General features: G+C 68.3%; 10 protein-coding genes across 10 annotated transcripts in view; 4 read left to right on the plus strand and 6 right to left on the minus strand.

The window, feature by feature from the left end:
• The window catches only part of CHLNCDRAFT_134851 (hypothetical protein), a gene marked incomplete at both ends in the record, with an annotated part of 4,237 nt that extends 2,478 nt beyond the window's left edge, over window positions 1-1,759 (minus strand). Inside the window, 4 exons of the mRNA XM_005847060.1 lie at window positions 332-509; window positions 692-910; window positions 1,231-1,494; window positions 1,679-1,759. Of these exons, the coding sequence (XP_005847122.1) occupies window positions 332-509; window positions 692-910; window positions 1,231-1,494; window positions 1,679-1,759 (742 nt within the window). The remainder of the gene's footprint in view (window positions 1-331; window positions 510-691; window positions 911-1,230; window positions 1,495-1,678) is intronic.
• A 758-nt stretch (window positions 1,760-2,517) lies between these two features.
• Window positions 2,518-3,930, minus strand: CHLNCDRAFT_24333 (hypothetical protein; the record flags this gene model as incomplete). Its single annotated transcript, XM_005847061.1, has 6 exons — window positions 2,518-2,725; window positions 2,821-2,903; window positions 3,071-3,238; window positions 3,363-3,582; window positions 3,654-3,729; window positions 3,855-3,930. 6 exons carry the CDS (start codon window positions 3,928-3,930, stop codon window positions 2,518-2,520), a joined length of 831 nt encoding a protein of 276 aa, XP_005847123.1.
• Window positions 3,931-4,829: 899 nt separating this feature from the next.
• On the plus strand, window positions 4,830-6,398 carry CHLNCDRAFT_23988 (hypothetical protein; the record flags this gene model as incomplete). The annotated part of the gene is made up of 6 exons (XM_005846872.1): window positions 4,830-5,044; window positions 5,240-5,351; window positions 5,452-5,508; window positions 5,613-5,758; window positions 5,891-6,011; window positions 6,165-6,398. Coding segments are annotated over 6 exons (885 nt in total), but the record flags the coding sequence as incomplete, so codon positions are not given.
• A 198-nt stretch (window positions 6,399-6,596) lies between these two features.
• CHLNCDRAFT_134854 (hypothetical protein) lies at window positions 6,597-7,184 on the plus strand (the record flags this gene model as incomplete). Its single annotated transcript, XM_005846873.1, has 3 exons — window positions 6,597-6,734; window positions 6,858-6,977; window positions 7,107-7,184. The coding sequence occupies 3 exons, from the start codon at window positions 6,597-6,599 to the stop codon at window positions 7,182-7,184; spliced, it is 336 nt and encodes a 111-aa protein (XP_005846935.1).
• Window positions 7,185-7,273: 89 nt separating this feature from the next.
• Window positions 7,274-8,332, minus strand: CHLNCDRAFT_134855 (hypothetical protein; the record flags this gene model as incomplete). Its single annotated transcript, XM_005847062.1, has 5 exons — window positions 7,274-7,480; window positions 7,643-7,758; window positions 7,855-7,960; window positions 8,062-8,196; window positions 8,312-8,332. The coding sequence occupies 5 exons, from the start codon at window positions 8,330-8,332 to the stop codon at window positions 7,274-7,276; spliced, it is 585 nt and encodes a 194-aa protein (XP_005847124.1).
• A 791-nt stretch (window positions 8,333-9,123) lies between these two features.
• On the minus strand, window positions 9,124-10,668 carry CHLNCDRAFT_134857 (hypothetical protein; the record flags this gene model as incomplete). Its single annotated transcript, XM_005847063.1, has 5 exons — window positions 9,124-9,359; window positions 9,522-9,620; window positions 9,752-10,129; window positions 10,239-10,338; window positions 10,477-10,668. 5 exons carry the CDS (start codon window positions 10,666-10,668, stop codon window positions 9,124-9,126), a joined length of 1,005 nt encoding a protein of 334 aa, XP_005847125.1.
• Window positions 10,669-11,444: 776 nt separating this feature from the next.
• Window positions 11,445-13,089, plus strand: CHLNCDRAFT_48888 (hypothetical protein; the record flags this gene model as incomplete). The annotated part of the gene is made up of 7 exons (XM_005846874.1): window positions 11,445-11,496; window positions 11,617-11,716; window positions 11,813-11,866; window positions 11,989-12,077; window positions 12,188-12,376; window positions 12,524-12,723; window positions 12,817-13,089. The coding sequence occupies 7 exons, from the start codon at window positions 11,445-11,447 to the stop codon at window positions 13,087-13,089; spliced, it is 957 nt and encodes a 318-aa protein (XP_005846936.1).
• A 258-nt stretch (window positions 13,090-13,347) lies between these two features.
• CHLNCDRAFT_48889 (hypothetical protein) lies at window positions 13,348-17,025 on the plus strand (the record flags this gene model as incomplete). Its single annotated transcript, XM_005846875.1, has 13 exons — window positions 13,348-13,473; window positions 13,691-13,726; window positions 13,844-13,921; window positions 14,043-14,218; window positions 14,356-14,494; window positions 14,654-14,830; window positions 14,988-15,128; window positions 15,238-15,326; window positions 15,516-15,648; window positions 15,845-16,016; window positions 16,189-16,238; window positions 16,610-16,708; window positions 16,867-17,025. 13 exons carry the CDS (start codon window positions 13,348-13,350, stop codon window positions 17,023-17,025), a joined length of 1,575 nt encoding a protein of 524 aa, XP_005846937.1.
• Window positions 17,026-17,229: 204 nt separating this feature from the next.
• Window positions 17,230-18,433, minus strand: CHLNCDRAFT_134860 (hypothetical protein; the record flags this gene model as incomplete). Its single annotated transcript, XM_005847064.1, has 5 exons — window positions 17,230-17,346; window positions 17,483-17,555; window positions 17,678-17,845; window positions 17,946-18,208; window positions 18,338-18,433. The coding sequence occupies 5 exons, from the start codon at window positions 18,431-18,433 to the stop codon at window positions 17,230-17,232; spliced, it is 717 nt and encodes a 238-aa protein (XP_005847126.1).
• Window positions 18,434-19,346: 913 nt separating this feature from the next.
• Window positions 19,347-20,415, minus strand: CHLNCDRAFT_24198 (hypothetical protein; the record flags this gene model as incomplete). The annotated part of the gene is made up of 4 exons (XM_005847065.1): window positions 19,347-19,486; window positions 19,667-19,748; window positions 19,992-20,118; window positions 20,297-20,415. Coding segments are annotated over 4 exons (468 nt in total), but the record flags the coding sequence as incomplete, so codon positions are not given.
• Window positions 20,416-20,581: the final 166 nt, after the last annotated feature.

Below are 20,581 nucleotides of genomic sequence, written 5' to 3' on the forward strand. Positions count from 1 at the left end.
TCGGAGATGATGTGCTGCGGCGCGCCGCTCTCCTCCTGCTTGCGCAGCCGGTTGTTGGCCTTCACGATCTCGCCCAGCTGGTGCGTCAGGTCGTCCTCAGACCTGCGCGGGGGGTGGCCAGGTGAGGGTGGGGAGGCCAGGGGGTGCGGCGAGGGTGCAGCAGGCGGGGGGCAGGCAGTCAGGCAGCCAGCCGACCCCGGCCCTGCCGCTGCGCAGGAGCACCGCCTGCGACGGCCACCGCTCGGCCCCCGGCGCCACCCTCCCTGCACCCTCCAGTACAACACCCCCCCTCCCTGCACCCCCCCTCTACACCCTACCCCCACCCCCCAACCAGCCCACCTGGCGCTGGCATCCATCTGCACGCTGGGCCGCACGGGCGGCGGCGGCACGGGCAGCACCGTCAGCACCATCCAGTCGGGCCGGGAGTAGCGCGGGTCAAAGCCCAGCGCGCGGCAGTCGTCGTCGCTGATGCGCTTCAGAATCTCCAGCGCCTTCTCGGGGGTGATCTCCTGCGGGCAGGCAGGGAGGGCGGCGGGCACAGCTGCACAGGTGAGCAGCGGGGATCCAGGAGCCGACGGGGTGGGCTGGGAGGGCGGCAAGGAGCGCGGATAACCCATATGCCTGGGCCAGGCCAGCCGGCGCTGCACACACCACACGCACATGCACACCACCTGGCGCCGCCCCCACCCACCTGCTTTCGCTCCATGGCCTCCACCCCCATGTCCTCGTCCTCCCCCTTGGGCTGCGGGAACTCCGCCATGATGCGCATGGTGCCGTGCTCCAGGCGGTAGGTGGGCTGCGGCCCGCCCGTGTGCTCGCACACCCGCCGCGTCTGGCACAGGCTGGTCCACACCCGCAGGCGGCGCTCCGGGTTGCGCACCTTCATGGCCTGCGCATACTTGGGGTCCTCCTGCGGGTGGGGGTGCAGGGTGGCAGGGGCTCGGGGGCGGTGGGGAGGTGCGGAGGTGCGGGGCTGTCGTGAATGTGGCGGTGGGACGACGCCCCTCCCCTGCTGAAGTAGAGGCGGCTGGTGAGCTGCGACGGCGCATGCGCCAAGGTCCTGCCTGGCGACTGCCCCCACCAAGCAACACCCTCTCGCCCTTCGTTTCGATCTGCCAGCTCAGCTGGCTGCCCCTGTCCCTCCCCACAACTGCTGCCGCGCTGCCGCCTCGCGCCCATGCATGGAGGACCCTCCCCGCTGTGTACAGCCCCACCCACCCCCCAGCTCACCGGCAGCACCATGATTTTGGAGTTGTGGTACGACACGCATCTCAGCACCTTGACCACTGTCTTGAGGAAGTGGATGTGGAACATGGGCTTGGCCAGCTCGATGTGGCCAAAGTAGCCGGGGCAGTCCAGCACGCCGTTGCCGTCGGTGGTGCACTTGAGGGCGCGGTCCATGGTGCCCAGGCGCGGGTCGCTGAGGCCGCCCAGCTTGGGGCGCCCCTTCTCATACGTCTGGGAGGTCTCGATCTTGGCAACCGAGTAGCGGCGCTGCGCGGTGGCAGAGCACGGGGCGGGGTGAGCGGCAGCGGCTGCGCGGGCAGCGCCTTGTGTGCCACCCCGGCAGGCACGGTGCAGCACCGCCGCGCCCTGTGCTTCTCAGCCAGCCTGCCTCTCCCCTTGGCACCCACACCGCCACCAGGCGCTGGCAGCAGGCAGCCGGCCTGTGCCTCACCAGGAACTCTGCATCCAGCACACCAAACTGCAGTGCCTTGACCTTGCGGTGCGGCGCGGGGCTGTACGTGAAGCGGTCCATGGCGCCCCACGCTGCTCACTCACGCCCTTGGCCCTAAGTGGCGCACCCGCCAGGGGCCTGCACCAAATAAGCAGCAGTGAGCGAGGCAGGCGCAGCAGCGGGCGCCGACGGTGGCGGCGGCGCCGCACGGCCTGCGTGCAACTCCTCCAAGCGCTGGTCAGCAGCCCCCGGCGCAGCTCCTGCTCACTTTACGTCCCCTCTTAAAGCCGCCGGGCTGGCAGCCGGCCTCCACCACTCAGGTGATGGAGTCCCGCGCAGCCTGCGGCTAGGCTGGTGCGCAGGGGCCTTGCGGCCGCTCCCTGCGCACAGCAGCGGCTGCTGCGCAGCTGCCCGCCGGCGCAGCCCTCTTGAACCCCCTTCTCAGCCGGGCACGCCAGCGATCAACAGCGTGAGCGGGCAGGGGCCATGTGTCAGGCTTGAGGATCAATTGCCTGGGAATCGGCAACGCGGCGAGGGGCGCAGAGCTCCCACTTGAGGGCTCGGCGGGGCCGGCTTTCCACCATGCCGCCGCCAGAGCGGTGCAGGCAGGGGTCCAATCTAGTAAGTTAACCGCATGCAACCCTTTGTCAGGCCACCACTGGTTGGTTCTCTGCTCCATGGGCCCAACTTTCAGTGGCAAGTGACGCTGGGCGGCTCCAGCGAGGCGGTTGGTGCCACCGATCACCCTCGTTCCTGGCTGGCCCTGCGCCCCCGCTCCTGCTGCCTGCCAATGAGGGCAGACCAGTGTTGGCAGGCCGGGCCTTGCACTACGGGCTGTGCTACATGTAGAATCCCTTGCAGCTGTACCCGCCGTCCACCGGGATGGTGCACCCCGCCACATACGACGCCGCCGGGGAGGCAAGGAAGGAGACCACCCGCGCCACCTCCTGCGGCTGCGCAATGCGCCCCATGGGCGTGCGCTCCAGCACCTTGCCCTCATACTCCTTGTCCTGCAGCACCTGCTGCGCCAGCGGCGTGGCGGTGTACCTGCGGCACACAACACCGCGTGGCTGTCGCATCAGATCACAGAAGGGGCGGCATGAGGCGCGCAGCCGGCAGGCGCAGCAACGGCTGGCTCTCACCATGGCGCCACCGACACTGCGCGGATGTTGTCCTTTGCCGCCCACTCACACGTCAGGTTCTTGGCCAGCTGGTTCAACGCGGCCTGAACGATAGGGGAGCACCGATGCAAGCACAGTGCCCAGTCGTCCGACCCCCTGCATGCAGCACCTGTCGCAGGCTGCGCAGGCGCCGCCACACAGGTTCGACAGCCATGCTGTCCGCCGGATAGATAACTACGCAGCGCACAGGACCTGCAGCCGCATGTCCCACCTTTGTGAGGCCGTAGATGGAGCCGGAGCCCATGGCTGTGGGCCCACCCGCCACGCTGCTGTTGAAAATGACGATCCCGTCGCCGCCGGCCTTCAGCAGCGGGTGGGCTAGCTGGGAGAGCGCAAATGCCGACTCCAGGTTGACGCTGATCAGGCGCTGGAACTCCGCCTGCAGGCCAGGCCGCCGGGGCGCGGGAGAGGCAGGCACATTGCGGGTGGCCGAGCCCGGGCGGCCACATTCTAGCTGCTCCCAAACCGCTGCCGCTGCTGCCGCCGCCCCGAACACTGCTTACCTGCGTAAAGTCCACCGTTGCATGACGAATATTGGTGCCAACATTGTTGAACAGAACGTTCAGCTTGCCCTGGAAGGCCTCCGACACCGCATCCAATAGCAGCTGCCGGTCCTCTGCCAGCGACACGTCAGCCACAATGCCCTGGACATCCCACCCCGCCGCTCTGCACTGCCCCAGCAGCATCTCCAAGTCTGCAGGGTTGCGCGCACAGGTGAAAACCCTGCAGCAAGGGCAGAGGGCGTGCGTTCAGCGAGAGGCGTCGCCCTGTCGCGCTGCCAGGTGCAAGGCAACAGGGCCCAGCAAATGACCAGACCCTCTTGCCTGGCACCCAGCCCCGCCAGCTCCTCCACAACCGCTCTGCCGATGCCTGCAATGGCAGCAGCAGTGCACACCTCACTCATTTGCAAGGCAGCTGCAGCACCGACGGTGCGGGAGCTGGCGGCAGTGCGCCAGCGGCCGCGACTGTGTTGCCTTTCCACGGTGCAATTTTACCCTGAGTTCCGCCAGTGACCAGAGCCATTCTTCCCACAGGCGCATAGGCGCTCAGCCGCTCCTCACGACTCGGCATGGTGCTGGCACCAGCAGCCATGGTGTGGCACACTTTGCGTTATAAGTCACGACTCAACGCTGTAGCAGCAGGCAGGCAATGCGAATGAGTCAGCAATGTGGCACCACCCCAGAGGCGCCCAACCTTATTATGAGGGCTGACTGGGCATTTCTTCTGGGCTTGGCACGATTGTAGCACCGCATCAATCACGGATCTTTCTCGCAATCACCTGGTGCCAGCACCGAGACGGAGGGACGAGGCGAAGGTGATCGGCACTCGGCTTGGCGGCTTGCTGGGGCGCTATGGCTGCTCCAAGCACGGCAGTTGCCGGGGCGATACATAGAGACAGGCAAGCCCCGGGATGAGCCCGCTTGCTGCCGGTCGCCGCGCCCCGCCGCCTGCAAACGCCGCCATTGCCGCCGCCCCAGCCCTTAGCGGGCTGCCCCTGCCCATTCCCTGTCGCCTGAAGCAGCTCTGTGAACCGCCTGGAGGAGCTGGAGACGCAAGTGCAGGTGTGCCACCAGGTCAACGCCCACCTGAATGCCGAGGTGGAGCGGCTGACGCTGGCGGTGGATGCTCTGGAGCAGGGCAAGGCAGCCTACGAGCGACACATCCGCGACCTGGCCAAGAAGCTGGCGGCCGCGCGCGCGCAGCTGCCAGAGGCGGCGGCGGCGGCGGCGGCGGCCGAGGAGGAGGCCGCCGCCGAGGAGCTGGCTGACGTGGCGGCCTCGCAGGAGCTGCAGTCGGATGCCTTTGCCGCGGCCGGCCTGCCCTCCACCAGCGGCGGCAGCGGCGACGAGGGCGGCGGCGGCGGCGGCGACCAGGCCTGGCTGCAGGACGCGGCCTGGCAGCGCTTCCAGCAGGCGGGGCTGCGGGCGCGGTGGCTGGCGGATCCGGGGGAGGTGATCCTGGGGGAGGTGATTGGGCAGGGCACGTTTGGGATGGTGCACCGAGCCACCTGGCGCGGCGGGTGCGCGGCGGTCAAGCGGGTGCGGCCACGCAGCCGGGAGCAGGCCACCACTTTTGTGCGGGAGGTGGAGGCGCTGGCGCAGCTGCGCCACCCGCACGTCATGCAGCTGTACGCCGCCTGCGTGCGCCCGCCCGCCGACTTCTGGCTCATCTGCGAGCTGCTCAGGTGGGGGAGGGCGTGAGGGCACGGTGCTGGTGGTGGGCTGTGAGGATACTCAGTGAAGGAAGTGTGGCACAGGGGGCGGGCAGCCGTGCTGCCGCACGTGTGCATGTCTGGGTGGGCCTGCACATGCACCCAAGCTGCGGGCCTGCTCCGATACGCCTGACACCTTCCAGCCGGCTGCCGCCTGCCCTCCTGCAGCGGCGGCACCCTGGCCGCGTGGCTGTACGGCAGCCCGGGCGCGCGCCGCGCGCCGCAGCGCAGCCTGAGCGAGCGGTTGAAGATGGCGCTGGATGTGGCACGCGGCATGCAGGTGAGAGCCAGCCTGGGTGCCTGCCCCCTTGGCTGGTCTGCCCGCCGATGCATTGCCAGCCTGGGAGCAGGTGGCTCAACGCCTGTGCCCTGGCCTGCAGGCGCTGGAGGAGCACACGCCGCAGATCCTGCACCGCGACCTCAAGCCCAGCAACGTGGTGCGTGCCATGGCTGCAGGGGCTGTGCCTCCCGGCCCCCCATCCACTCACCGCTCTGCATCACACAAACATGCCCCCTGCGTTGCGCCCCTCCTCCGCCACAGTTCATCGACAGCACCGGCACCGCCAAGATTGCCGACTTTGGGCTGGCGCGCATCCTGTCCCCCGCCGCCATGGTGTCGCTGACGGGGGAGACGGGTTCGTACCTGTGGATGGCGCCAGAGGTCATCAGGCAAGGGAGGCAGGATGCGTGGCTGGCCTGCAGGGCAGCGCGCGCCGCGCTAGGGAACCCTGCTGGGTGCCTGGCCTCAGCTGCGCTTCCAATCCGAGCAAAGCGACTGCCCGTCGTGCCCGACGCACGCTGCACCCGCTGTGCGCGCAGGCACGAGCCGTACGACGCGCGCAGCGACTGCTGGTCGTTTGGCGTGATGCTGGTGGAGCTGCTGACGCAGCAGAAGCCGTATGCGGCGCTGTACATGACCCCGGTGCAGGTGGCCATCCAGGTGCGGGGGGCGGGGCCGGGGGCAGGCTGGTGGGGAGAGCCGTTGCCACCGCCGCTTGTGCTGTGCCGTGCCAGCTTAGGAGGGTTGGCCTCTGCTGGGGGTGTCCTGCCGCTCTAAATGCACGCACCCCACCATGCCTGCCGAGCGCCGCAGGTGGCCGACGGCAGCCTGCACCCGCAGGTGCCGCCTGACTGCCACCCCGCCCTGGCCGAGCTGCTGCTGTCCATCTTCTCCCCCGACCCGCTGGAGCGCCCCTCCTTTGGCTTCATTGTGGCGCGGCTGGAAGGCGTGCTGCACGACGTGCGGCAGGCGGCGGCGGCGGCGCAGGCCGACAGCCTGCTGGGGCGATGGTTCAGCCGCCCGGCGATGGGCGTGGGCGGGCGGTGACGCCCCTATACCTGTAATTGGCACTTGCAACACGTGTACTCTGCAAAATCAAACACACTGACACTGGGGGGGCCTAGAACTACCCCCTAGAAAACTAGTCTAGAGCAGTGCGCACACGTGGCGCCGGCGGCAGGCGTGCTGCATTTGAAACTTTCAAAGCCGTGTCTGCCCTGGCCCATCAGTAACAACCGATGCACAATGCTGATCCCAATCAGCTCGGATGAGGGCAGCTCGCGGTCCTGGGCCCTCATAGAGATGCAGGGAGAGGTGGAGCGCAAGGATGGCGGCACGTTAGAGGAGGCGTTCGACGTGGGCACGCTTTCGGTGTCCTCCAGCGTGAGTCGGGAAGGCTGCGCGCCGGGCAGGGGTGCTGGGCTGGCGGCAGCCGCCAGGCGGCAGGTGGCGGCAGCCGGCACAGGCGCCAGCGGTGCAGAGCCGTCCCGGCTGCACGGACTGCAGGGCGCCGTGATGCTGACCATCGGCTACCATCAGCTGGAGGGCAAGCGCATGGAGCTGAAGAAGCCGTTTGCGGTGCTGGACCGCGTTGCGGACGCGGAGGGGCACAGCACAGAGTACAAGGTGGGACGAGGGGCGGGGGCTGAGCCGAGCACTTGCCCAGGAAGGCAGTGTAAGCTTGCTGTGTCTGGGGATTCACTCATCACCTGCGTGTGTGTCACATCTGCCACCGCCTCCCCGCCGCTGCCTCAGGTGATTGGCGTGGTGCGGGAGAAGATTCTGTTCAAGGCGCGACCGCGAGCGCTGATCACCAAGCCGGAATTGAAATGACGGGAGAGGCGGCAGCAGCATTCACTACCAGGCATCACTACCACAGCGTCACTATTTTCCAACCACTCCGCGGCGGGCGGCCTCGCGCGCTACTTTGCGGCAACGGCGGGCGCTTGCGCTGCCGCGGCGGCCGCGGCGCTGCCGCTGCCCTGCCTGCTCTTCATGGTGGGCCTGCTGCGGATCTGCTGCAGCTGGTGCAGGTGTAAGCAGCCCAGGAACTCGGTCAGGCTCAGCGTCTTGCCGCTGTTGAGGTCGGAGGTGCCAAACACCGCCGCCAGCTCCTCATCCAGCGCCTCCTGTGGCGCACGATGTGGGGCGGGGCAGCAGCGGCCTGCTGGGCTGCTGCCAGACGTGGCGCAGACCACGCTCTCTCATCCAGGACCGAGGCAGCCCTTCCACAGGCCATCCCAGTCCCTGCGGCAGCAGCCACACCCAGGCAGCCTTCCCCTGCGGCCCACCTTGCCCACTCGCAGGTAGGTGATCTTCATCACCTCCTCCAGCGTCACCCGCCCGCTGCAGCCGCGGTCGTGCAGCAGGAAGAGCACCACGTTGTACAGCCCACGCGGCTCGGTGCCTGCACTCGCGGAAAGCGACAGCAAGCGGTGGTGGCAGAGCTGGCGGCGGGTGGGCATGCGCCGCCTGGCAGGCAACCAAGCGCGGTGCTGGGCACCTGCTTTGTCCTCCTGGCAGCGCTGCCAGCAGGCCTGGAACTCTGGCCAGTTGATGGTGCCGTCGCAGTCCTCATCCACCTCCCAAATCATGTCCTCCACCTCCGCCTGCACTGGGCGGGGCACAGCGGGGAGCTGCCGGGATGGCTACCACGGCAGGGGAGGTAGGGAGGCACCGGAGGGCCAAGGCCCCGTCTCTGCCTGGGCACCTTTCTGGTCTTGTGCCCCAGCGCGTCAAAGTAGCCCCGCAGCTCGTCGGCGTCGATCTGGCCGTCGTGGTTGGAATCCAGGAGCTCAAAGGCCCACCGCAGCTGCTGCACCTCGTTCTTGCGCGCAAATCGCTCCTGCACGCAAGGGCAGCGCCGGGCGAGTGGCGGCGGCAGCGGTGGGCCGCCCACAGGCGCAGCTCGCATTGCTAAGCTGCATACACACGCTCGTGGCAACGCGTTGCCCCCCTACCCGTGACAGTTCCGTGGCCATTTCGAGGAGAGGCTGCGGTGCAGCGGGCTTCGGGGGCTTTCTGCTGCTCTCTGAGGGGTCTAGAGGGGGCAATCGCCAAATTGGCAATGCGCGGGAGAGGGCAAAGCAGGCAGGGGCGCGCCGGCAAAACGTCCCCGCCACGCTGACTTGACTTTTTCAGTAGCAGTGTCGCATCGCCCTTTCAGCCTGCTCTCGCAAGCGCTCTCGCACCCGATCCAATGGTGAGGCACCCAGCGGTATGCCATGCGCAACATGCCTCTCATCGCCTCCAACTGCTGCAACTGGGCGTACCCCTCAATGGCTCCCTGCAGGCCTCCCCGTCATCATCGAACTTGAGCAAGCTGTTGCAGACGCAGCCCCAGTCTCCGGACGGCTTGAGCACCTTTGTGAGTCCCCCCGCTTGCCCGGCCGCTCCGCCGCAGCTCCTCGCCACCCACCCATCCCTGGCCCTCTCATCCTTGCTTGCGTTCCTGGCTGGCTGTCGCATTGCAGACGCAGCAGCTGCTGCAGGAGATGCGGGACAAGATGGCGGCAGCCTCAAGCAGGGTGTCGGCACAGCTGGCCGCAGCGCAGGCGCAGGTGGATGAGCTGGAGCGAGAGCTGCTGGCGCTGGTGGAGCCGCCGCCACACCACGGCAGACAATAGCAGGCTGCGCTGGTGCACGGAGGCATAGCGCAAGCCGCTGGGGAGCCTCAGGTGTAACTGATCCGTCGCGGGAGCCACTGCCGCTGCCGGCCATGCCCGTCGCACCCTGCTACCGTACGTACCAGGCCGCATCGTGGCCCACCACATCACATCACAGGGATGCCCAGCTGCGCCAGCTCCACCCGTCCCGCCTCCACGTTGATGGGCTCCACCTGGAACGGCTCCGCCTCTGGCGGCGCATCCTGCAGCTTGTAGCCGCGGTAGGGCTTCACAGACGGGTCCAGCCGCCAGCCGTACACGCCCTGGCGCAGCACCAGGCACCGCTGCAGGCCCGCATCCTGCGCTAGCTGGGCAGCCCACCCCGACCGCGTGTTGGTGCGGCCTGCACGCGTGCCGGACGGGAGGCAGCAGGCGGAGGGGCGGCGCAGATGGGGGTGAAGGGCGGGCCCAGCGCAGCCAGTGAGAGCCCCAGCGCCCGTCTGTTACCTACAGCCACTACAACAGCACGATCACACACACACACCCTGCCCTCCCGGGCATTCACATGAGAAGATGACGAGGTCGTCCGGGGCTGGCTTGGGGAAGCGGTACCGCTCCAGGAACTGGTCGGCAGGCAGCGCCAGCGCGCTGGGCACCTGGTCCACTGCAGCAAGGGCAGGGCAGCCGGGGGGCCAGGCAGGGGGGGGGCGGATAAGGTGGGATGTGAGTCAACGCTGCCTCCAGTGCCCCCTGCTTCCTTCACCCCTCCATGCCAGCCTGCGCCACCCGCCCCACCCGGGATGTGCGCCGCCCCCTTGATGGCCCCATACAGCGCGCGCTCGTCGCTGCGCCGCACGTCGATGAGCGCGGCGGGCGGCGCGTGCACCACGCCCGCCTCGGCACACATTCCCAGCAGCACCGCCAGTGCGTCTCGGTTGATGAACCGCAGGTCGGCCTGCGGCTGCGCGCCGCCCGCCGCGAGCAGCTGCAGGCCGCCCTCCAGCACCATGGAGCGCTGGAAGCCGCAGCTGGCGGCGGCGGCCGCCGCCCGCAGCTCCTCCTCCTCGGTGTTGCCCACAAACACCAGCAGGTAGTGTGGCTTGGGGAAGGGCACGCCCTGGAAGGCCTCACCCCACGCCGCCTCCGACCCCAGCACCGCCGCCACACGCGACTCTGCACACGCCCGGGGCACCATGCCATGAGAGCCAGCATGCTGCGAAAGGCAGACGCTGTGCAATGCCAGCGTGGAGGGGGCAGCCAGTGGCCAAGTGCAGCGCCTTACCCGGCAGGCGCAGCGCGCCACGCAGCTCCGCAGGCAGCGCGTCGTTGGGTGCTGAGGGGCGCAGCGTGAAGATGTGGTGCGGGTAGGGCCCGGTCTCCACCTGCAGAGGTCAGCAGGTCTCCCCAGCGGTCAGCAGCTCAGGCAGTACGCAGCATGCCAGGAGAGTAGGGATGCACAACCCCAAGGCGGCAGCCAATGCAGCACGCCGCCGCTTCGACCCCCAGGCGCTCTCACTGACCAGCATGCGCAGCGCCACCGGCGAGAGCCGGCCGAAGAAGCGGCCCACGGTGCGGCGCGAGGCCTGCTTGCCGCTCTCCTCCTCCCGCCGCTTGCGGTTGAGCTCCGCCCGCAGCCAGCGCACGGCCCACGCCAGCAGCGTGAGCAGTAATGCACTGGTCACGCTGCCTCCCGCGTTGTTGATGAGGGCCATGGCTGCGCCGCAGGGACAGGGAGGGCGCGAGCCCTGCACCAGCAGGGGGCCATGGGTTCGGTTCGGCAGGGCGGCAGCGTTGGCCGGCGCTCTAGAACGTCCAGCCTTCGTCACATCGGCCTCCCTTCAATACCTGCTGCTGCTACCCTGCTTGGCTGGGCTTTGGGAACGACCTAGTGCGCTCCGTCGCTCTGCAGAGTTGCCCGACTGCAGGTGATGGCACTGGTCTGGGCAGTTGGTCGCTTCAGCAATCGTTGAACGCGCCAATTGACTCAGGGGCGGTCCCAACACCGAGAGGATCAGTTTTTTGTGCAAACCTGCAGCAGAGGTACAGCTCGCAGTACAGGCCAGGCAACTTTACCCTCAACCTCCTTCGTGCTGCATGCTCCCTGGCAGCGATCCTGGTTTCACGCAAACAGCATTGCCTGGTGCGTGGGTAGGTTGGGGGTCGTGTCGAGCTGTATGTGCACCGCTGGGCCAAGCAGACGACACGCGGTGTCTCGTGCTAGTGGTGCTAGGGCCAGGCTGGTCAGCAGGCACCCAGGGAGTGCTACATTGCTGCCCGGCGCAGCGGGGGTGTGGGCCCGACTTCCTCGCCGCACGCGTGTTGCTCCAGCTTGCCGTCTGCCTCCCCTCCCTTCTGGGCCTGCCACTGGCATGGCTGTGTTTCCATGGTCCAGTCTACAACCCCTGGGCTGGTCCCAATGCTGCAGAACAACTGTGTTGGGGTGTGTTGTGACGAGGAGCCGCCCCAAGCGGCTGCCTCCCCGCAGCACATGCCACGCATCAGAGCCACCACACACGCCGGCACATGGTACTCCAACCAAGGTGAGGGCGTCCTGCACTTGCACCTGCCATCGGTGGAGGCTACTTGTGGCGCAAGGCTGGCTGCCATGCGGCGCAGCACCCGACATTGTCCTGGCTTGCCGCTTGCCTGCTTGCCTGCAGCGGGGCAGCTGCAACAGCAGCTGAAGACGTGGCTGAGCGAGGCGGAGGCGGTAGAGGGGCAGCACGCCAGGGCCATCATAGCGCCACATGCTGGCTATCGGTGCGTTGCGTGGGCAGGAGGCCTGCTTGTGCTGTCGTCGCCTGCTTGGTTTCATCGGCGCCGCCTCGCATGCTCACCCCGATGCGACCCCGGCAGGTACTCTGGCCACGTGGCGGCGTATGCCTACAAGCAAATCGACCCCACCCAAGTGTGAGTGAGGCGGACAGCTGCCGCCAGCCGCCTGGTGGGCTGCTCATTGTGCTGCAGGGGTGAAAGACAGTGCCGGAGGCTGGGCAGCAACGGCCCCACTGCTCTTGTGCCACCGGCTGCAGGCGGCGAGTGTTCCTGCTGGGGCCCTCCCACCACTTCTACTCCAAGCACTGCCTGCTGTCGCCAGCAGATGCCTACGCAACGCCGCTGGGTGCGCCTCTGCTGCCCTGGCTCGTGCTGGCTGCGTGGCCAGACGCCGGCTGGCACTGTGGGCCCACATGCTGCTTGCCACGCCCTGCCCGCCTCCCCGCTCCCTTGCAGGCTCCGCCACCATTGATGCGGAGGTGTATGCCGAGCTGCGGGCCACCGGCAAGTTCCAGGAGCTGAAGGCCGCGGCTGACGAGGCGGAGCACAGCCTGGAGCTGCACCTGCCCTACATTGTGCACATGATGGCGGGGCGGCCCTTCACCCTGGTGCCCATCGTGGTGGGGGCCATCAGCGCCGAGTCGGGTGGGTGGGTGGGGGTGGGTGGGGGTGGGAGCAGGTTTGTGTGTGGGGTGGGTGGGTTGCACGGCGCGCAGCAGGGGATCTGCCGGCCGGCCGCTGTGCCTGGCCTGTTGCCCACCCCGCTCCTGTCCGCAACTCGCCGAGGTGCAGAGGCTGCGTACGGGCGGCTGCTGGCCCCCTACCTGGACGACTCCTCCAACCTCTTCATCGTCTCCTCCGACTTCTGCCACTGGGGCAAGCGCTTCAGCTACACCTTCTACGACCCTGCGCAGGCGAGTGCGGCAGGAGGTGGTGGGCAGGGGAGGCCAGGGCGAGGGCAACAGCAGCAGCTCTCTGGTGGTGCTCTCCTGGTGCGGATGTGCCTCGCTGGCCCTGGCCTTGCCTGCCTTGTGCCTGGCACCAACACTCTCCTCACCCTGCCGTCTGCCGTTGTACGGGTGCAGGGCCCCATCCACGCCAGCATCGAACGGCTGGACCGGCAAGGGATGGCTCTGATAGAGGCGCAGGATGCGGCTGGGTTCACCGCCTACCTCAAGCAGCACGGCAACACCATCTGCGGCCGCCACCCCACCGCCCTGCTGCTGCACGCACTGCGCCACTGCGCCACCAAGCACAGCGTGCGGTTCACCAAGTACGACCAGAGCCACCGGTGCACGACGGAGCAGGACAGCAGCGTCAGCTACGCGTCAGCGGTGGTCGTGGCGCTGGGGCGGTGACCAGAGACCAGCCTCTGTACCATCATTATTCCTGCTATTCAAAGCGTAGTGTAACAACAGGACCCAGGTCTTGAGGGCAGAAATCCCCCAAGGCTTGTATCCCCCAATGCCGCCGCAACCTTGCGCATGCTGTGAGCGCTGAGCCCCCCCCGCCATGGCACCAGGTCTCTCGTCACATTGATGTCAAGCTCGAAACGCCGCCTCCTCCGCGTTTATTTTTCTCCCTTCTTCACACACAGACGCAAGCAGACGAACGACATGCAGAGAGTCCTAATCGTGGGAGGCGTGGCCGGTGGGGCAAGCTGTGCGGCTCGCCTGCGCCGCCTCTCAGAGGCAGCGCAGATCATGATGTTTGAGCGTGGAAATTACGTGTCTTTCGCCAATGTAAGTTCCAGCCGGGTTGAGCGCCAGTTGACCTGGGCTGCCATGCGGAGGAATCTCTGCGTTTAGGGCAGCTCCTGCTTGGGTTTGGCATGCATCTCCCGGGAAGGCGCTGCTTGGCCTGGGGTGCCGCTTCCCTGACGAGAGGTGTCGCACCGCCGCCCGCTTGCCGCCACCCGCCCGACTCCCTGTCTCTTGCCGTTGCACGTGGGCTTTGCAGTGCGGCCTGCCGTACCACGTCGGAGGCGTGATCCCCGTGAGTGTCTGGTGCTTGCATGGCAGCAGCTGCCACCTGCCTGCATGCCTGGCACTCTGCCTTGCTCGACCTCACGCCAGCCGCCAACCGACCATACCTGTTCCTGGGGGTGTGCAGGAGGAGAGCAGCCTGCTGGTGGCTAATGTGGCGAAATTCAACAACTGGTTCAACGTGGACGTGAAGATCAACACCGAGGTGAGTGCAGGGGAGGGCCTTGCGGCAGCGGGAACGGCGTGGGGGCGCACAGCACGCCCCATTGCTGCCGCACCACCCCACCTTGCCGCACGTTCAGAAAAAACCACTGGCTGCCCCGCAGGTTGTGGCAATCGACCGTGCGGCGCGCAAGGTGACGGCCCGCGACGGCGGCACGGGCCAGGAGGCACAGTACGAGTACGATGCGCTGGTGCTGGCACCCGGGGCCGCCGCCATCCGGCCGACGCTGCCGGGGATCGACCTGCCCGGCATCTTTGCCATGAAGACCATCCCCGACGTGTGAGCCGGCCAGCCCGGGGCTGCCGGTCTCTTGCCGGGCAGCGGCGTTTGCCGCTGCTGCACTGCTTGCCACCTGAGTAGGATGGGGCACCAACAAAGAGCCGTCCCCCTGCACCTCGCGGGCCACCTCCCTGCAGGCGCCAGGTCAAGCAGTGGATTGCGCAGACGAGCGCCAAGTCGGCGGTGGTGGTGGGCGGCGGCTTCATCGGCCTTGAGATGGCCGAGAACCTGATGCACCTGGGCCTGGACACGAGTGTGGTGGAGATGCTGCCGCAGGTGGGCACACCAGGGCTGGTTGCACTGAATGGTGGAGCGCATGATGACCACCACCTCTGCCCTCATCTGGAGACCCACCCAACAGTCCTGCAGGTGCCCTTCCCCTCCCCCCATCAACCCCTGCCTCCACCTTTGCTCCCACTCCCTCCCTTGGTATAGGTGATGCCGCCATTTGATGCGGAGATGGTGGAGCCGCTGCACGCCCACATGCGCGCCAAGGGCTGCAAGCTGCACCTGGGGGACGGCGTGGCGGGCTTTGAGCAGGGGGCGGGCGGCAAGGGGCTGGTGGTGAAGACACAGAGCGGCGCCGCACACCCCGCAGACCTGGTCATGCTGGTGGGTTTGTCAGGGATACGGCGCAGGGGTGGGGTGCACAACCACCCTCATGCTGGGCGGTTCCTGCATTCTGGAGCTATGCCTGGTGTGCGCAGCAGCTTGCCCTCTGAGCGAGTTTGGCCCTTAGCACCCTTGTGCGCCCCGCTCGCCCCTGCAGGTGATTGGCGTGCGGCCCGAGGTGGGGCTGGCCAAGAGCGCGGGGCTGGAGCTGGGGCCGCGCGGCGGCATCAAGGTGGACGACCACATGCGCACCTCGGACCCACACATCTATGCGGTGGGAGACGCGGTGGAGGTCAAGGTGGGCGGGGAGGAGGGGAGGGGGAGGGGCACTGGTCGGCATTGGTTCGTTTTGGTATTGCCCGAGCCGAGTGCCAGGCCCAGCTGCCTTTGTGCTGTCCCACCTGCAGGACTGGGTGACGGGGCAGCCGGCCCTCATCCCGCTGGCGGGCCCCGCCAACCGCCAGGGCCGCATCGCGGCAGACGTGATCATGGGCAAGTGAGTGGTGAAGAGCCGGTGGGGCTGGGCTGTTGTACTGCTGGGCTTGAACCCTGGGGGCCAGTTCCTGAATGCTCCGGGTGTCGCCAAGAGACCTGCCAGCGCTTGGCTGGCAAGCCCTTGCCACTGCCTGCAACTGTGTGCCTGCCGACCTCCGCTGCCGCTGCCGCCGGCCCCCTCCCCCCGCAGGGAGCCCAGCAAGTTCCGCGGCACGCAGGGCACGGCGGTGGTGGGGGTGCTGGGCATGACGTGCGCCAGCACCGGCGCCTCGGAGCGCACGCTGAAGCGCGCGGGGCTGGCGTACGAGAAGGTTTACGTGCACGTGAACAACCACGCGGGATACTACCCGGGGGCGGGCCAGATCGACATGAAGCTGCTGTTTGACCCCAAGGCGAGGCTGGGGGACGGGAGGGGGGGGGGGCTGTGCCTGTGCCGCAGCTGCCTGTACCTCCCCGGAACCCCTGCTTTTCAATACCCTGCCTCCCTGCCTCCCTGCCCCCCCCCCCGCTTGCCTGCAGGACGGCAAGATCCTGGGGTGCCAGGCCACGGGGGTGGTGGCGGGGGTGGAGAAGCGGGTGGATGTGGTGGCCATGTGCATGCAGATGGGTGGCACGGTGTTCGACCTGGAGGAGGCGGAGCTGTGCTACGCGCCGCAGTACGGCAGCGCCAAGGACCCCGTCAACATTGCGGGTGCGGCGCCTGGGGGTGGGCTGGGCTGGGCTGGTGGTGGTGGTGGTGGTGGCGGGTCTTGGGGGTACACAGATGCTGGGCCTGCAGCGGGCCGGTCCCCGTGACCACCTTCTCGGGAAGAGGAAGAACGGCTGGCGTCGATGCTGCATGCCCCTGCCTGCCCGCCCCGCAGGAATGGCGGCGGCCAACATCGTGCGCGGCGATGCGTTGTACACCAGCTGGGTGAGGCGGCACCCTCCTGGCCCTGCCACCTGCCTGCCTTGCCTGCGCAGTGCCCGCCGGCTGTGGCTCTGCTTTGCCCTGGGCGTTCCTGCCACTCAGCCACTTTGCCCCACCCAGCAAGGCCCGAGCTGTGTGTGTGTGTGCAGGAGGAGATGGATTGGGAGAGTGTGGTGGGCGACACGAGCGCTGCGCTGATCGATGTGCGGGAGGCACAGGAGCTCAAGCGGGTGAGGGGCGGGCTGGGGTGGAGGCGGCAGGGGGGACTCCGGGGCAAGCAGGTGGCCTCGATCTGCCCTGGATGCGGTGCAGTGGGTTGGGTGCACCTGTGAGCCAGGCGCTGGCGCTGACGGTGCCTTCTGCGCTGCCCACAGAATGGCTCGGTGCCGGGCGCGCTCAACCTGCCTCTGAGCAGCCTGCGCAAGCGCATGGGCGAGGTGCCCGCCGGCAGGAAGCTCTACGTCTACTGCCAAGTGAGGAGAGCAGCCCAGGCGGCAGCACAGCGTGGAAGCAGGGCAGAGAGTGTGGGGTTCGCTCCCACCACCCACACCAGTGCGCTGGTGCAGCCTGGCCTGTGCGCAGGCGCTGACCGCCACTCTGGCCCTGCCGGCCGCGCCTGGCTGTGTTGCAGGTGGGGCTGCGCGGCTACTACGCCACCCGGCAGCTGCTGCTAGCGGGGCATGATGCGGTGAACATCAGCGGCGGCTACAAGTCCTACAAAGACTTCAAGGCGTCGCACCAGCTGCAGGGAGGGGCCGCCAACGGGGCCGCCAACGGCGCCAAGCTCTGAAGCCCCAGGGGTGGCGGTGTGTGTTCTTAGAATGTACAAGCGTAGTTAGGATGATCAATCAGCGTCTGCTGCTTTTGAATGTTAAAATGAATATGAAATAATGGCGGCAGCGGCTGCTACTTGCTGGTCAAAACTGGCCTTGCACCTGTTGTTCTCTCAACCTCAAAGAGCAGGTGTCACGGGCGGCTGGCGGCAACCAGCACCTCAGGGCTCTGCGACGCGCACGCCGCCGCGGGAGAAGAAGCCAGGCACGCGCTGCACCACGCGGTCCTGGTCGGGCTCGTACAGGAAGACGCGCCTCACGGGCGGCGCGTACAGGTGCTGCAGGCACGGGTGGGTGTGGCAGCCAGCAGGGTGGGGCTGTGTCGGTGGGGGGGATCCTGCCTCTCCCCACGCGCAGCAGCAGCCCTGGCCTCCTCGGCTGCCTTCCCCTGCAGGCGGTCCCGGCCCGCCTCACCAGCGTGACGGCGCCCTCCTCCAGGTCGGTGTCGTCGGCACACCGCACCGCGTGCAGCGCCTGGCCGTCGTTGCTGCAGGGGTTGGGGTTCACGAAGACCAGCAGCGGTCGGGGACCAACTCAAAAGCCGGGGCTGGCAGAGGAGAGCACCAGAGTCAGGCTGCGGCAGCAGGCAGGATGCCGCCGCCTCCTCACATGTACAGGATGCTGCCGGGGCCTGCCACGCCACGCCCCGTCTCCCGCAGCTGGGGGCACGGCGTGACGGCGCCGAGGACGCCCGGTAGCGGCGGCGGCACGGCGGGTCCCTCGCGGGGGCTGGTGGGCACGCTGTCATCCTCCATTCCCGCCCTTGGGTTCGAGTACCTGCAGGCACTTAAATGGGGGTGGCAGGAGAGGGGTAGGGTCTCGCCAGGTGCACCTTGGCAGAGGGGAGGCGGCCGGGCACCCCTCCCCTGCCCCGCACCTCGTCTCCTCCACGCGCCCGCCCAGCACCGTCACCCATCCGTGGGCGGCGGCGTGGTTGTGCACGCGGCTGCCCTGGCCCTTGCGCCAGCAAAGCACCATGAGCTCGTAGTCGTCGCTGGCAGCCACCAGATTGCGAGTGTAGTGGTCGGAACTGAAATTGATGTAGCCTCCCGCTTGGAAGGCCGCAAGGTCGCCTGTCTTGAAGGCCTGCTGCAGCGCCCCGCGGACTCGGCTGTCCAGGCGCTGGAAGGAGTCGGGGGGCTACAGGTGGGGTTTGGGGGATCGGGGCTCTCCTCGTCGGTTGCGCGACAGGTGGCAGCGGCGACGGTTGGCGGCAGCGGAAGCAGCATCGCCAAGACCCAGCGGCAACCATCCTTTCAACAGCTGTACCTGGTCGCGGTAGTTGATCTCGTACCCAAGCTCCCGCTCCGCCTCAAAGGCCTGCGCCAGGGCGGCACACAGCTCCTCCACGGGGGCGAGAACCATAGCTAGCTCGGGCAAGCAAGCCAAGAAAGGGATTGTTTCGCGACCACGAGACAACCAACGAAAGAATAGGCAAGGGGGATATCTCGGAGACCGGCTACGTGTCCCTCCAGCTGGGCAGAGGGCAAAGGCTGCTGGTACGGTCTGCTGGATCTCCAGCGAATTCCAACGGCCAGCCAGCCAGCTATATTGGCCCATCGCGTGCACTGTTGCTGCGCAGAACCAGATCCGGTTTCAGGGGAGGAAGGTGCAGGGCTCACTGCCTGCCCAACCGCAGCGCAACCTTGCCACCCGCCCGCAGGTGCGGGGCCGCGTCTCATGTAATGTGCAGCCACAGGAGGAAGAGAGCGCAGTGCAAGGAAGGCACAGAGACAGGACAGGCGGCATGGGCGTCGTCCCAACGCACACGAGCAGCCGGGCGCCTCACGCCCAGCTGACCATCTTGCCCTTGTCCGCCGCCGAGGGGCGCGCGCCCCCAGGCTCTCTGTCCTGCCTGAACTTGCGGTACACAGCCTCCAGCCGCTCCCGCTCCGCCTCGGGCACCGAGGGCCGGGCCGCCAGCAGGGCGGCGTCCAGATGGCGGCGCCGGATGAGGACGGGGCCGGCGGCGGCGCCGCCGCCCTGGCCGCCGCCGCCGCCCTCCAGCGCCTCGTGCACCGCCGCCAGCTGCGCCTCGGCCAGCAGCGCTCCCAGGTCGGCGCAGGAGAAGAACTCGGCGCTGTAGCCCACCTGCAGGGGGTGGGGTGGGGAGTGGTGGGGCGGGGAGTCGTGGAGTGGTGGGTGGGCAGGGCCATCGGCGGGTGGGCAGGGGCCCCAGGAGGGAACAGGCAGCACCAGGGGTCAGGAGGCAGATACACCCCCACCCCCGCCCCCTGCCCACCTGCGCCAGGTCCACCCCCGCCTCCAGCGCCACCCCCCTGCTCAGCGCGCGCAGCACGGCGCCCCGCTCCAGCGGCGAGGGGAAGCCGCAGAAGACGAGTCGGTCGAGGCGGCCGGGGCGCAGCAGAGCAGCGTCCAGCAGGTCGGGGCGGGAGGTGGCGCCCACCACGCACACGCCTGCGGCGGGCGGGGGGCGGCAGGGTGGGTGAGCTGGCGGGTGGCAGGGTGGGTGAGTGGAGGGTGAGTGGGCAGGGCCGGTGTGGGAGCAGCGCTGGCACCCGCACCGGCGCATTTGCCCCAGGCCGCACACCCAGCCGGGCGGCCTCCCTCCCCAAAAGCTCCCCCAGCAGCCCCTACCCCTCAGCCCCTCCACGCCATCCAGTTCTGTCAGCAGCTGGTTCACCACTCGGTCCGTCACGCCCGTGTTGTCGTGGCCGCGCTTCGGGGGTTGGTGGGGGCCGGGGGGGGCGGTAAGCGGTGAGCGGGAGGGTGGGCATGAGCCTGGGCACGGGCACCGCTGCTGCCGGCCCTGCAGCAGCCGCCCTGCCTCCCCGTCACCTCGCCCTGCAAGCCCTCCTCCGCCGTGCGCCCGTGCCCCTGCCCTGCAGCCCGCCCTGCCACCACATACACACACACAAACACACACACACACACGCACAACAACACACACACACACGCACACCTGGGGCGCGATGGCGTCGAATTCGTCGAAGAGGAGCAGGCAGGGGGCGGCGGCGGCGGCGCGCTGGAACACGTCCCTCACAGCCGCCTCGCTGGCGCCGATGTACTTGTTCAGCAGCTCGGGGCCGCTGTGGGTGTGGGTGTGTGGGTGTGGGTGTGGGTGTGGGTGGCAGCAGGAAGGAAGGGTGGGAGGTGGAGAGGCCGAGAGGCAGAGCAGCAGGCACAGGGAGGCGGGGCTGACGCGGACCGCGCCACGCATGTGCTGCCTGCCTGCCCGCTCCCCGCCTGCCCGCCCCCCCGCCCCACCTGACTGTGATGCAGCGCACGCCTGCCGCCGCCACCGCGGCCGCCACGATGTGCGTCTTGCCGCAGCCGGGGGGGCCGTACAGCAGCACGCCGGTGCGCAGGCGCAGGGGCGCCTGCATGGGGGGGGCACAGAGGCAGGGGCGGTAGGAGGCAGGCAGGGGCGGCGCTGGGTGAAGCCGCAGAGGCACATCGCGCACAGAAGCAGGAGGCAGGCAGGCGTGGGTGGCGGGGCAGCCCTCTCTCCTCCCTCCCCGCCACCACCACGCGCGCTAACACACACACATC

Source organism: Chlorella variabilis (assembly GCF_000147415.1).
Source record: "Chlorella variabilis unplaced genomic scaffold CHLNCscaffold_12, whole genome shotgun sequence".
Taxonomy (NCBI): domain Eukaryota; kingdom Viridiplantae; phylum Chlorophyta; class Trebouxiophyceae; order Chlorellales; family Chlorellaceae; genus Chlorella; species Chlorella variabilis.